General features: G+C 43.0%; 1 protein-coding gene across 6 annotated transcripts in view; it reads left to right on the top strand.

Annotated features, from left to right (window-relative positions):
- Positions 1–12,934, top strand: part of LOC136008628 (BTB/POZ domain-containing protein KCTD1) — a 99,692-nt gene extending 86,758 nt beyond the window's left edge. For all 6 annotated transcript variants that reach the window (XM_065668163.1, XM_065668167.1, XM_065668161.1 and 3 more), the window contains exons 3-5: positions 8,296–8,440; positions 10,693–10,998; positions 12,628–12,934. In XM_065668163.1, the coding sequence (XP_065524235.1) occupies positions 8,296–8,440; positions 10,693–10,998; positions 12,628–12,786 (610 nt within the window). In that variant the 3' untranslated portion in view covers positions 12,787–12,934. The remainder of the gene's footprint in view (positions 1–8,295; positions 8,441–10,692; positions 10,999–12,627) is intronic.
- Positions 12,935–14,635: the final 1,701 nt, after the last annotated feature.

Genomic DNA, 14,635 nt, shown 5'->3' with positions numbered 1-14,635 from the left:
CTCCAGTGTGTGAGCGAGCCTGAAAAAAGAGAGCAAGGAGAGATGATGTTGTAAAGCATAAAATGCTGTGACTATGAAGCAGTGGGTATGCAGGTGAGCTGCTGTGTGTAGCTGCTCATTGCCTGATGTCCTCACAAACGGCTGAAGCACAATGCCACTTGTGTTGAAAGGGATGGCAGCAGGTATCTGCAGCCTCCTCCCCTGCTCCAAGTCTCCTTGATTTGGCATGTGGGGTGGGTCAGTAGAGAGCTGGATGGTCAGAGATGTATCTTAGGGCCTGAGAGGAAGAGAGGAGCTGTAGTCCTGCTCTGTGGATAGTGGCTTGGCTAAAAGCACAGCTTGTTTTGGGATTGCAAGAACCCATCTTTTCTGGAGATGGGTCTGTGTGGTAGCAAAAGGGCTTAAGGGTGTGCTTGGTATCTGCAGACAAGCAAGACTGTGAAAGTCGGGGATAGATGCAATGTCTTGGAAAGTGTCAGCACCTTCAGTGTCTGTCATGGAGGAACCTCACTTTGCTAAAAGTGATGGATTTTGTGGGCACGAGGGTTGTGGTTTGGGGGAGCAGGTGGAGAGCAGAGGACAGACCCCTCTCAGCCACATCTGAAGCCTGTAACGGAACCTAGAGGTTCAGGAGGTTTGGCTGCCATGGTATTGAAATTGCTTTTAAAACACCTACCCAGCCTTGTGTGAAAAGATGCAGATTTGGGTTGCAGCCTGTTCCTCTTATCTGTCTGTATCTCTTCGGTGTACTGGAGCAGAGGGAGAAGGTATATGGTAAACAGAAACTCTCTGACCCATCATCTGCAGTCCCAGGATAGTGCTCTTCTGACCTCACCGTTGCTGCTGTCATGCAATGTGGGAGCTGGTTTCCATCTGCCCACATGTGTAGCTTTCTGTGCATGAGTCACCAGCTCTTCAGATCCCATCCCAAGTATTTATTCTTTTCTTTTCTAAAATGTCAGTGTTTCCACAAGTGCCGTTTGGCTCTGGGTGGATGATGGGCCTGAATTTGAGCATGAGGGTTTGAACATCCTGGGAAAATGCTGTGATAGAGCCTACTCTTATTGGCTTACTTCTGTTTGACATTTGGGCACCCTGCAGAGGCTGTCAATGAGTATGTTATGTACATGTATTAGCTCTATTTTGTAGTGTAATTATCACTTCTGGTGTGAATCTCCTAGATACCTAGATCACGTGTTTAGCACGGAAAATACAGGTTTTATTTTTCTTGGAAAACTTCATTTTCAGGCAGAGATTAGGGTGTTGCTACTGACTTCTGGAGCCTTAGCCATCCATATTTTGTATTCATCCCAATGTTTCCTGTGACCCATATATCCTCTTTTGTTCAGCTGTCATTTAGTTGCACATCTCCACGCTCATCTGCAGTGTACAAAGCAGTAGTTCGCTCTCGTGTAAGTAGCATTCCTGCAACATGACTACATGGTGTTGTGCAACTTATTCTTTTCCAGTTAATGTGTCAGTTTGTCCATGTGGGTTAGATCCAATGACTGTTGGTTCATTTTATAATATGTCTGATTTGCTTTCATCTCTGCTGCTAGTACTGCCTCTGATCAGGCAGGTTACAGCAAATCCCATGCTTTGGTTTTTCTTTTTGCCTCGGATATATTCCCTGATGATACCACCTCACTCATCATTTCAGATCCTTCCCATCTGCTCTTAGTATGCTTTGCTCTGCCTTGAAAACTATTCACCGCTTCTTGTCTATCTCAATTTCTTGTAAATGTTTTATTAGCCCTCTGAGCCTGCCTTTACCTTCTCTTTTGCTTCCATGTTCAAATAACTATCTTAAGATGTTTGAAATGATCTCCATGTAAATGATTCAGTTCTTTAATCTGTAGCAAATATTTCCACAAAGGTTTGACATCTTTCTACTCAGGATCTGGGATTTATCTGTTCTTCAGAATGCAATGTAACATTTTCTTTTAAATCTCATGAGAACTGGTATTTTAATACCTCCTCCCATGCATCCTTCTTGCTCTGTCACTTTGGCTCCTATATAAATACCCTTTCTATAGAAGGTTCGATGAGAATTTAGGTTTCAATACATTTTTCCCCTGTTACCTTTGCTTTATAATCATTGTATTCGTGCCTCTTCTGACAATACAAGTACTGTCTGTGCCAAGGAATTCCTGAGACTCATGGACATGAAACCTTAAATTAAATGTAAGGAAGAAGAGATAAGAACAAATTACAATAGCACCGAGAGCAAGAGATTACAACAGGGTGTTTGGTTAAAATGTGGTTTTCATAATATATGTTCCTGAAAATTGCAAATGTATTCTGTTAGATCATGTTTATGAGCCAACTTTTGTTATGCAGAGTTATAAATGTAGCTGCATATTCAGTCACTGTAGATCCAAATGATGCGAGATATTCAGAAAAGAGCAGGTTGTTACTGTCATAGTGGTCCTCTGAAAAAAGAATAGAAACCTCCGCTTGGGTAGGATACCATTTCTCCCTGGTTGAAGAGCTGGATGCGTCTTCAAATGTACTAGCTTTCAGGGGGCAGTGCAAAATTATATGATTTAGACGTACAAGGGAGTAAAATTAAATAGCTATGAGATGAGCATAGCATTAAACAGATCTAATTTATAATGGGCTCTTATGCAAATTGCCTTTGAGCACTCAGTGAAAGAAAATGAAAAGAAATTAATAAGGACAATGTGGACTAAAAAGTTGCAGAGGAAAAAAAGAAGTAAAAAGGCTATTCCAGCTCGCTCTTCACACACCCCAGAGTGTTAAATAAGCATTCCCATTAGTCACATAAATATAATGATGTGACAATAAAACTTGCACGCACTTATCCCCGTAAAGGCCAAACCCTTACTCACTTCCCTACAGTGGCTCCAATCAGATGAGTAAGATTTCAACTAACATGCTTTTTCTTTGCCATGCGATCCATTATTGGAGGGAGAAAGATGTGTTTTCATGAGTACTTTGCCCTTTGCCTGAATATCGGACCTTGGTGGAGTCCCAAGCCTCACCCTGGGATTGTAGGTGGTGGGACATCTCTGAGGGTTCTCCTGCTGCTCAGTTCTTTCTGCTGGGTTATTAAAATGGCTTCACACCAGGAGTTTTCATCCCTTTTTGTGGTTCTGCAAAACATACAGGGAACAGGGGAAGCTGACAGCTTAGAGCTGGTGAAAGTAGTATATTGCAAAAGTTTTTCAGTTAGTTCGAGTTCAAAGTGTCCTCTAATAAGGATGATAGTATGAGAAATAATACACTGATTATATTCAATAGTAAGGAGTCTATATTTTCTCAGGGAAGGTTTATTGAAAGTAATGAAATATTCTGCGTGCTTGCAAACATCAAGGCTTGTGTCTTTTCCGTGTTCCATGTATCCCTTTGATTACAAAAAGAAAGAATTTTAGCTCCATCCACAGAAGCCATTAAAACAATCTGCAGAACTCTGTCCTATTTCTTAGTTTTAAGTTGCGCAATAGTTGACATGTTTAATTAATATTGGCTGTCTCGTTCCTAATTATTGCTGCTTTCCCAAATCCTCAACTGAGCCAGAATATACTAAAGGGAAGTCTTTTTCCTTATGTGTATAATAATATATATGTAAATACTTCTACACTGAGACTGCAAGGTTATAACCACTTACACTGTGTATACAGCTTTGCTGTGGACTGAGTATATTTTATATATTTTTATGCTTGAGAAACAGAACTTGTTTCTGAAGAATTTGAGAAATCCAGTCATCTCCTTGGTGAGGCCGCATCTGGAATATTGCGTCCAGTTCTGGGCCCCTCTGTTCAAGAAGGACAGGGAATTGCTTGAAGGAGTCCAGCGCAGAGCCACAAAGATGATTAAGGGAGTGGAACATCTCCCTTATGAGGAGAGGCTGAGGGAGCTGGGTCTCTTTAGCTTGCAAAAGAGGAGACTGAGTGGTGACCTCATCAATGTTTACAAATATGTAAAGGGTAGGTGTCATGATGATGGAGCTAGGCTTTTTTCAGTGATATCCAGTGATAGGACAAGGGGCAATGGGTGTAAACTGGAGCATAGGAAGTTCCACGTTAACATCAGGAAGAACTTCTTTACTGTAAGAGTGACAGAGCACTGGAACAGGTTGCCCAGGGGGGTTGTGGAGTCTCCTACACTGGAGATATTCAAGGCCCGCCTGGACAAGTTCCTGTGTGATGTACTGTAGGTTACCCTGCTCTTGCAGGGGGGTTGGACTAGATGATCTTTTGAGGTCCCTTCCAACCCTTGGGATTCTGTGATTCTGTGATTCTGTGATCTTCCCGTGCTAGCTTTTTGTTCTAGCAATGCTGCTATGGGAGTGCTGGTCTGTGGGGAGAAGGATCCATTTTATTCCATGAAGTACTGTCCTGTTGTTTCCTCCCCACTAAAACCAGGCGTGTGGCTGTAGCTGTTTTGTGTCCTTACAGTAAAACCAAGTTCTCTGATGGAAGCAGAGTTTTCCACTGGTTAGATTTTCTACCCTTGAAGAATATGATTTCTGACAGGGGAATGTGATACTTAAAGCCACAGACCTTAATTATTACCCATTGGAGGTCGCACTTTCAACCCATGGGACATTAATTTTCCTGATATACAGAAAATTCCAGCCTGATAGTTTTAATTAAATATCTCAGAAGTACGTTTTCTTGTGAATGGACTACAGTCTCTTATCCTTTCCCCTTGATATTTGGCTAATTCTGCATATAATTATCAGCCTATTTTGCAAGCCTCCTTCAAAGCAGTTTCATGTTTGGAAATCCATTCAATCTTTTGCCAATGTCATCAAGAAGGAAATGGGGAAAAAACATCTTTCAGGTTTTCCTGGGGTGTGGAATTATAATAAACATGACTTAACAGTCCCTTCTCATGCCAGCGGACTGATGGCTCTTAAGTGTTTACAATGGCAGCGTGAGACCAAGCAGGAGTAACAGTGGAGCTGTGGGTGACAGTGAGGATGGTTGCTCAAGTCATATTGTACAGAAAAATTGCCAAGCAAGGCATAGCAGAGCGCTTGCCACTGTGCTTCCAGGAACCCCAGAGCTCAGGGTGAGGCTGGAGGGTGAAGGCGTTGGTCCTCGCCCAGATCCTGGCACGGCCAGGTCTTCTCTCCTGCTGGGTGTAGCAAATGCAGCTGAGGAGAAGGACTGTGCCACCAGGTTTGGGTCCCATATTGTCGCAGATCTTCCCCTGGAGGCTATGTGAAGGAAGCTGGAATCTACGTTTTTCCATCTGAAAATGAAAAAGAATCTGATTTTGCATACAGAAGTCTCTGTGCTGGGGGTCTACCCTTCCAAAGCTGGTTTAACATGGGGAAGTGCAGTTGTGTGTTGAAAAGTGATCCTGGGAAGGGAGCTGGAAGGGAACTGGGGCTTTGCAGTTCCTTGGGTTTTTCTGCTGCTGCAAAGCAGCAGTGCACCAAGGCAGCACTTCGTTAACTCTTCCAGCCCAAAGCCTTTCAGTTCCCAGGTAGCACCCTTAATGGCAGTGCACTCTCGTCAGCATTATAGTTTTGTTAAGGCTCCATCCTCTGATACTATCTTGTTTTTCTCCTAAACAATTAATAAAGTGAAGACCAAAAAGCCTAGAGGTTTAAAATATGTAATTATAGTAGTAATTTAGAAGTAGGAAAATGCTGCAGAAACCAATTACAATTATATATTTCAGTAATGACTGACTTGGCCAAATATGTATGTTTTGTGTGTGAATTCCACAATAGATTCCAAGATGACATGCTTGAGTATAGGGGAAAATTAATTCCAAATGCTGAGTGCATCCATATTAGACTTAAATGTTGTTCATCCACTTAGTGAACAGGAGCCTGTATTATGTGGGCTTTCACGGCTTAAATTTTGAGCAGCAGGGCAGGCAGTAACAAGAATCAGAGGAAGAAAACTGGACTAGTTCTAAGGGACAGCTTTGGAAAAGAAATATTTTGTACTTGATCAGTCTACAAAAATACATTTAATTCCTTATATGTTACAGATTTCATGCAAATGGAATTGATTTAGGTATTTCTTACGGACTTGTAAGTGGTCAGCTGAGGTTAATGGGGTTTTATTTCTTTCTTGGTCTTCATCTCTCCCAGCTGGTGAGGAAAAATAAATAGATGAGTCTTGTATTCTGTTCACAACTTATTACTGGGTGTACTGCTGGAGGTCCCTGCTGTGGGCACAGACATCCCTCCAAACTCCATTTGGGTTGCCTGTGCTGTTTTCAAAGGCGGGGTGTATGGCTGCGGGTGCGACACAGCATGTAGTCACCTGGAGCCCCAAGACCCAGCAGCAAGCCCTGCCATCTCTTCCTCTCTGGGAATCACTTCTGCTTTTTGCCTCTTGAGCCTTGCCTTCGAGATCCCTTTTTGCTGGCTAATGGATGGGGCATCTCTCAGCCTGGGTTGCTTTGTGCAGCCAAGGAGGGATGATCACCTCTGAGTTTTTGGTGGTTGTGTGTGGTTTGTTTTTTTCTGGTGGCGGTAGGGAATGGTTGTTTCTTCACTTCTTTCAGAGCAAAAATAGTGTGCCATGACTGTTTGTTGTGCTCACTCTACCCTTGTCACGAGAAGACAGATTTGTACCTTACCTGCACCACATACTGAGTGCGATCAGGGGATAGAAGTGCCTATTGGTCCCCTAGCTCCATGCTGACGTCTGGTGATACTATTGTATGCTCTTTAATAACCTGCAGAGGTTTTAGTGTGCTGGTTCCCAGAACGGATTGGTTGTATTGGGACAAAAACTACATACAAATGAGTCTTTTCATTAGAATAATGAAAACACAGTATCTTCAGAATGTAACAGGTTGTGACAGGGCTCTAAAATCACACCCCAAACCGTCAGTGGTATTTCACATAGGGTGTCTGTGTGATGTATTGCAAGCGAGCTATTTTGAGACCATTTTATTTACAGTTCTGGTGTTGGAAAGAATCACAAAGTACTTCCACATTCCTCATACAGACATATGAACAGGCACACAAAGTCAAACCTACCAGTCACTCCTGCTGATTTCATTAGGAAACCACCAGTGACTCAGGAGCGTTTTGCAAATGCCGTGGTGCAGAAACGTATACTTCATGTTATCCTGGCAAGGGTTTTGTTAGGAGTTTTCACCCCTTCCTGATGCTCTAACTAGAGCTTTGTTTGTGAGGCACATGTCCAGAAAACATGTACGTACCCAGCAGCTGATGTTGTAAGAAGTTTTGGCAAGCAGGAGCTCTCTGGCTGGGTGGTTCTGGCGCTCAGTATCTAAAAAACTGATGCGTTTTTCCTGATTATTTTATTGATGTCTGCCACAAACAGTTATTTTTTACTGTGAAATAGTTACCTCGCATTGAAATGTTATAACCTTTGTATATCTTTGTATAACCTTTATATAAGCTTCTTATTCCCACAATGCCTGCCTGACTGTTAGTTGCAGTAAATCACAGAGTGGTTTGGGTGGGAGGGGACCTTGAAGAGTGAGTTTCACTCAGCCACCATGGACAGGGACACCTTCCCCTAGACCAGGTTGCCCAAAGCTCTGTCCAGCCTGGCCTCCATGGCATCCTCCTAAACGGCATCCAATAAATTAACTGGGTTTAAAACCAAACAAGAAACAAGGAAATAACCAAAAAACCCACTGCTGTTTCCCAAGTACAATTTCCAAACTAAATCAGGTTCACTGTGAAAGAAGAATGGAGTCAATCAAGGGGTGGGTGCATCTGGAGAATAGGGTCTGCTGATCTGGGTTATGAAGAGAGGTACCAAAATCATCAGGGGGTGTCATCTCACAGGACGTTTATTTGGGCAGCAAGGCTGGTGTGATAGAGAATCCTGCCCCAGCTGCTTCTGCTCTACCTCCCCAGCTGCACTACATAGAATCATAGAATAGTTGGGGTTGGAAAGGACCTTAAGATCATCAAGCTCCATCCCCCTGCCATGGGCAGGGACACTTCACACTAAACCATGTCACCCGAGGCTCTGTCCAGCCTGGCCTTGAACACCATCAGGGATGGAGCATTTATCACTTCTTTGGGCACCCCATCCCGGTGCCTCACCACCCTCACAGTAAAGAACCTCTTCCTGATATCTAATCTTAACTTCCCCTATTTAAGTTTGAACCTGTTACCCCTTGTCCTACCACTACAGTCCATAGTGAAGTTTAAGGCCACACTGGAAACCATGCATCTTTTAAACTGTGTTTTGAAACCATCCCTTTTCTTAGTAATCAGTTGGTGTGAGGGGGTTTTGCAGCATCAGGCCATTTGAATGGCTGCTGAGCAAGGCTTAGCCTGACCCTGCTGCTCTCCTCTTGTTTTCTCTCCAGAATCGGCCGACTTTTCGACGGCACAGAGCCCATTGTCCTCGACAGTCTCAAGCAGCATTATTTCATCGACAGAGATGGGCAGATGTTCAGATATATCTTGAATTTTTTAAGGACATCCAAACTCCTCATTCCTGATGATTTCAAGGTGAGATTTCAAGGCGCTTGGGTGTTTTGCATGTACCTTGATAAAGCAAGTATCTAGTATGTAGTCAAAACGGAGCCCTAGACCTGGGGAACTTGTAGGGCATGGTGTTTCATTTCAAGTATGTGGCAAAAGTAAGTGTGGGGTTCCTAAAGTGCCATCAATAGTAAATTTCCCCCTTCTGGCTCTCGTGTAATGGAGCAACCTTGCCATGTTTGACCTGGGGAAGTTAAATGTTATAGGATGCTGATGAAGACAGCAAGGATGTTACAATCCACAACTGACTGCTTGTGAGCTTTGCTGATAACTTGTCCTCTCATCCACTTTTATGCTTCCCCTCTGATTGCAGCAGCTCCAGCTTCCACTCCCACGCTGAAATTCAGAGAATCACAGTATTGACAAAATAAACTGCACACATGGTAATATTTGAGCATTAAGTCATAAAATATTTTCTCCCTCAGACTCTTGAACGCATACTGCAAGTTTAATTTTGGAGTTTTAGAGAAGTCAGGGATAAACAGTTCCACATTTATTAAAGCTTTATTAAAGAGCTTGCTTTTTTCTTTTAATAACAAATTAAATATGTGGAATTCACCACGTTAGACATTAGTCTACAGAGGTAGAGCTTCAGACTCTGTGTGATGTTCTGTGTTTATCCACTTGTAGGTATGTGGGTGTATATGTGGTGTCAGCGCTGGAGACTGCAGTTGCAATCAGAACAGATCTTTATCATTACTTAATGAATGCTTATCAGTGTAGCTGTCTATGCTATTAGTTCACTGCAGGAAATAAAGCAACTCCGATTGAACAGGAGAGGTGATGGGGCAAGGTTAAAGCAGTTCACACTGGTGTGAAGTCTTTTATCCCTTGTATTTGAGACAGATTTTCAGTGTTTGGGCATAATAGGTGTGAGGTTGAGTTCAAGGCCCATATTGCAGGAACCTTTGAATCCTCTACTATAGATGCATGCTTACTTCTCCCATGCGTGACAAGGGTAGAGCTACCTGAGTAGTGTGGGAGTTCGGAACTAGCTGATAAGCATCATATCCCTTTTGAAGCCCTAGCATGGCTTTGTGCTGCTCTCAGCATTTGTCCCAAAGGAAATCAGAAATAAAGGAAAAGCCACCTTCCATGCAATATTAAGAGATATATGAAAAGCCCTTTAAACACATACACTGTAGCTGGACTGAAGTTAAAAACGTAACTCCTGGCAAGTTCACCCAACCAACATGATGTTCAAAGAGGTATCCTTCCCTTACGCTTTAAGGTGTCCAAAAGATCAGTGCTTAAAATGAGCAGCAGTCCTTGTTTCTTAGAAATACACAGATCAGGTGGCTTTTTTGTTGCGCATTAAATATTTTGAGCATGATTTAGGCGTCCCATTCTTGTCAAGTGTTTGGTTTCTAGCTCAAATTCAGGGCCATATTGACTGTTAGCAGTAGTCTTGTGTTGTCATTCTGTTTCTGTGTCTTCCCTAATTCTCATGTATTGCTTTTCTCTGTAGAAATATTTGTCGAATGGGCTCATGCTCTCAAGCCTAAAAAAGCAAGAATTTTATTATGAAGTTGTTGGGGTTTTTTTTATTTAAAAAATGGCAGTAGACAGATTCCACATCATCACTTCTAAATTACTTCTGTACTGGCTATGCTTAGAAATGTGTTCTTTCTGCGCTGGCATTTGAGTCGATGTAGTAAACAATACTGTTGGCAAAATGGGGAGGTATTAAAGAATGCTTAATTTTTAAAATGCAGTAATATGTGCAATCCATTATGCAAATATCTGCATCATTTTACCCTAAGAACCATTGCAGGCTCCCTCATTTACATTCTTATACCTGTTACAATGCCTACTAGTATTGCTGTAAGACATGATGGATCCTACTGATGGATTTTCTGAATCCTGATTGAATTCTCTTCCATCTGTTCAATGATGTCATTGTTCTATGACATCACTGTGGGGATAAAATATGGGGAAAAGCAGGATTTTTGGGGGTTGAGCAAACACAGCCTCCCTCTTCCCTTGTGAGTGCTGCTATACCCCGGTCTGCTTCAAGTGCCTGATGGTTACTTTTTTGCTTGCACTGTTATTTTGTTTATTTTTTATTTTATTTATTATTACCTTCCTGCACAGTAACTACGATCTATGTCTGAAGGGTACCAGATCTAGAGTGGTGTTAGCCTGGATAACCATATACAATAAGGGGTACGTTAGTGATGCCTTTCTTAACTGTGCACAGTAACATATGTGTCTTTCAGGACTACAGTTTGTTATATGAAGAAGCAAAGTATTTCCAGCTTCAGCCCATGCTAGGAGAGATGGAAAGGTGGAAACAGGACCGGGAGAGTGGCCGCTTCTCAAAGTCTTGCGAGTGCTTGGTGGTGCGAGTTGCCCCAGATCTTGGAGAGAGGATTACACTGAGTGGCGATAAGTCCTTGATAGAAGAAGTATTTCCAGAAATCGGTGATGTGATGTGTAATTCTGTCAACGCCGGCTGGAATCACGACTCAACGCACGTCATCCGATTTCCACTGAACGGATACTGTCACCTCAACTCAGTTCAGGTAGGAAGACTGTTTTTCAGTGGCTTGCACTGAGACATTTAAGAGGGAGCTTTTGGCTTATGTTGTTAGAAGCTAAAGATCAGGGTAAACAAAAATTGCACAGAAGCTTTGATGGTTGCTTCTGAGTCTCTTTTCCCACCCTCTCCTTTCTGATATTTTTCTCCTGTACGATTAGCCATGCTCAAGTATTTTGGAAACACGTTTGCCGACCTGAAGAATACATGTAAAGATGTGGCATATCTTGTTTTAAGTATTTTTAACCCACAGCTTTCTTCTCGTCCCACCCTAATCCTGTACAGCCTTCTGACACACTGCTTGCCCTTGCTGTCCCAGCGCACATGCAAGCCAATTCGTTAATCAGTAAAATAGCTGGGAAGGACTTGGCGGGCATCCACTCTGAGCACAACCCCAGTGAAGTCCAGTCATACTGGACAGAGGGTCCCATTTCTTGTGGGGTGCGGGAGCATCAGCCTCTCTCACCTTGGGGCTGGTGGCCATCACAGCTGACCCTGAAGAGCTTTACCACAGGTAAAGATGAGGCAAAGGAAGCCCAGGCAGCACAACAGATGAGGGTGGTGAGGCACTGGAATAGATTTCCCAGAGAATCTGTGGCTACCCCATCCCTGGCAGTGTTCAAACCGAGGTTGGACAGGGCTTTGAGCAACCTGGTCTAGTGGAAGGTGTCCCTGCCCATGGCAGGGGGGTGGAATGAGATGATCTTCAGGGTCCCTTCCAGCCCAAACCATTCTATGATTTTATGATGGTAAAAGTAGCAAAGAGTATAAACAAGGGAAAGAATGCCTCCACCCTGCAGTTACAGTAAACCAGCATGAACATGGGTAATTCAAAAAATAATAATAGTGGTGTGGAAGGAGACCATGCTCTTAGCAGCCTGGAGCTGGTGCTGGGAGCTGAGGTCTTTGCACCATCATCTGTTGGGTGAGCTGTGTTGGGTGCATCCCCCTGCTGCCCCAAGAGCTCTGCCTCACTCTCCTTTCCTTGCGTATTTTATTTTTTCCCTTTCTTGCTTTTGCCATTGTATTTCCCACTGGAAGCAGCACTCAGGTTGTGAAAAGGGAGGAAAGAAGGTGAATAGGCAGAACTCGTTAGTCCTGTAATTAAAATTAAAAGGTCCCAGGTTTTACTACAGGTAACTGTAGCCACAAGCCTTCGTAGTTGTGGTTGTGTTTTTAAGTCTCTAGAAAATACTACGGTAACCTTTCTGAAATTATGACCAATTATTATCTGTGTTGTCACCACTTAGTTGAGGTGTTTTGCTCAGCATCCTCCAGTATCTGCTGTGCAATCCTGTATTTGCCTTTTGGTATTGTAAATTTTGTGAAGCAGAGAATATGTTTTTCCAGGGATGTTTCTGTGGCCCGAAGAATACCGGATTCATTGGCTGTAGTAAAAGCATAAGGTAGATTTTTCTTCGTTTTATTTCTTACAGCTGAGTGGCCAAAGTGAGCAGAAACCAGTCCGATACAATGAAGCTGAGGGAACCAGTTAGGAGATCCGTGTAACCTGTTTTGTTTTCTAGCTGAATCCATTTGAAAACAGTATTGTCCTAGCACAGCAAATAGCCTGTTTATTTACTTATACCTCAGTGTTTGTTTCCCTTTTTTGCAGGTACTTGAGAGGTTACAGCAAAGAGGGTTTGAGATTGTTGGCTCATGTGGAGGTGGGGTGGACTCTTCCCAATTCAGTGAATACGTACTGAGACGAGAACTCAGAAGGACATCTCGTGCTCCCTCCGTCATTCGAATAAAGCAAGAGCCTCTGGACTAAAATGGACATGTTTCTTTATGGAAAAAAAAAAAAAAAAAAAAGAAAAAAAGAGAGAAAGGATAAAAAAAAAAGGGGACGTTTCATGTGCGGTTTGGATTCCAAACAAGTCCTGGAACAAAAATTGAATAAAAGACACATTTATATCAAACATAGAGACCACACCTGAATTCATATGGGAACATTTGGAATAGTAGTAGTAATAATAACCTCAAGGTATAAAAGAAAACACACACATATATATATAAAATATGTATGTATATATATGTATGTACATATATATATGTATGTATATGTCAAAGGGTAGGAAACGCAACAACAAAAAAGTGGGGGGTGAGGTTGGTGCTGTGATGGCCATTAAGTGTCCTAGGCCTTACTGGGGCCCACTTAACGGTGTACAAGCCATTACCATTGGTTGATGCATAGACTGCTCTTCACCCATTTTCCATTGCCAAACAGCCATCCACTTTTTAATGTGTACACACCTTGACTCAACTTTATTTGCATATGGAGGTTTATGTCTGTCTTTTTTAGAGGTGGATGGGCAGGCGTTCAGGAGATGACCATCCATTGCAGTGGAAAGCTAGTCGACTGACATTTTAAATGTAGTTTGTACAGAAGTCGCACACTTTTTGTCTGCCCTCACAGATGTGAAAGGTTAACTTTTTCTTTTGAATGAGTTTTTTTGTTGTCTTTTTGTTTTGTTTTGTGTTTTTTTTTTCAAAGGGGGCCAGAATAACTAATATTTGGTAGAGATGCTCTGGTTTGAATCTGCTGCTTTCCTACAGTTTTTTCAAATTTTATAATGTATTAAATACAATAAACTCTGTTTAAAATAACAAGGGTCTGGTTTAAGCCAACAGAAGCAGAGAGGTGGGATTTAGCTCACTGCGCTCCAGCGCGTGGAGTGGCGGCTGCTCTGGCAGGCAGCGGGCAGGTAGTGCTGCCTGCGCACGGTGGAGTGAGTTAAAGGCAGCAGATGCCATTGTGGGGTCTGTCTGGTGTGCCTCATGTTTCTCTTTACTATGAGGGTGGTGAGGCACTGGCACAGGTTGCCCACAGAAGTTGTGGGTTCACCATCCCTGGCAGAGTTCAAAGCCAGGCTGGACAGGGCTGTAACCAAGCTGGTCTAGGGGAAGGTGACCCTGCCTATGGCAAGGGGGTTGGTTCTAGATGATCTTTAAGGTTCTTTCCAACCCAAACCATTCTATGATTCTGTGCTGCTGATCTTCCTTCAGCACTGCCCTTTTTAAGCTTTGTCCCAGTTTGAAAAGAGGCTGTTGATCAGCCCAGGGAAACCCATCAAGAGAAGACACCTTGTTCTGTACCGTCAATGGAGCAGTGAACAGTTGTATCCTTCCCTCTGGACTAAGGAGTTGTCAGCTTCAGCTCTCCAAGCCCTTGCCCTGCTGAGTGTTAGCCTGTTTTAATGTTGTTCATTTCCCTCGTTTAAAGCTAGTGTTCTTCTGCCTAGAGAGTGAGATGGTTAGCCCCTTGCATTACACCTTTGGCTGCATTGCTCTTGATAGCAGGCGGTAAGTCAATGTCCTGCGAGTTATTCTCTTGCAGAGTCTCACCAAGGCCACCGCTGCAGCTGCCTGGTACAGGATGGTGAGATTTTGCAAAGGCCCCACGCCACGATACTGCTGCATGGACTATTCACGGGTTGATGCTTTCACCACCTAAGATGCACCAGCAACCACCACTTTTCCTCCAAAGCATCTTTTTATGCAAGATTCCAGAATGCGACTGTGTATTCATCCTAGTATGGAAGTTTCTACTGATGCAATGGTGCCGGCATTCTGTTCATTTTGGTGACACTTTGCTATTTATTTAAGAAAAGGGGGAAAAA

The sequence above is a fragment of the Lathamus discolor genome, chromosome 2, assembly GCF_037157495.1.
Source record: "Lathamus discolor isolate bLatDis1 chromosome 2, bLatDis1.hap1, whole genome shotgun sequence".
Taxonomy (NCBI): Eukaryota; Metazoa; Chordata; class Aves; order Psittaciformes; family Psittacidae; genus Lathamus; species Lathamus discolor.
The sequence above is the reverse complement of the archived record's forward strand: the minus strand, read 5'-3'. Positions and strand labels throughout refer to the sequence as shown.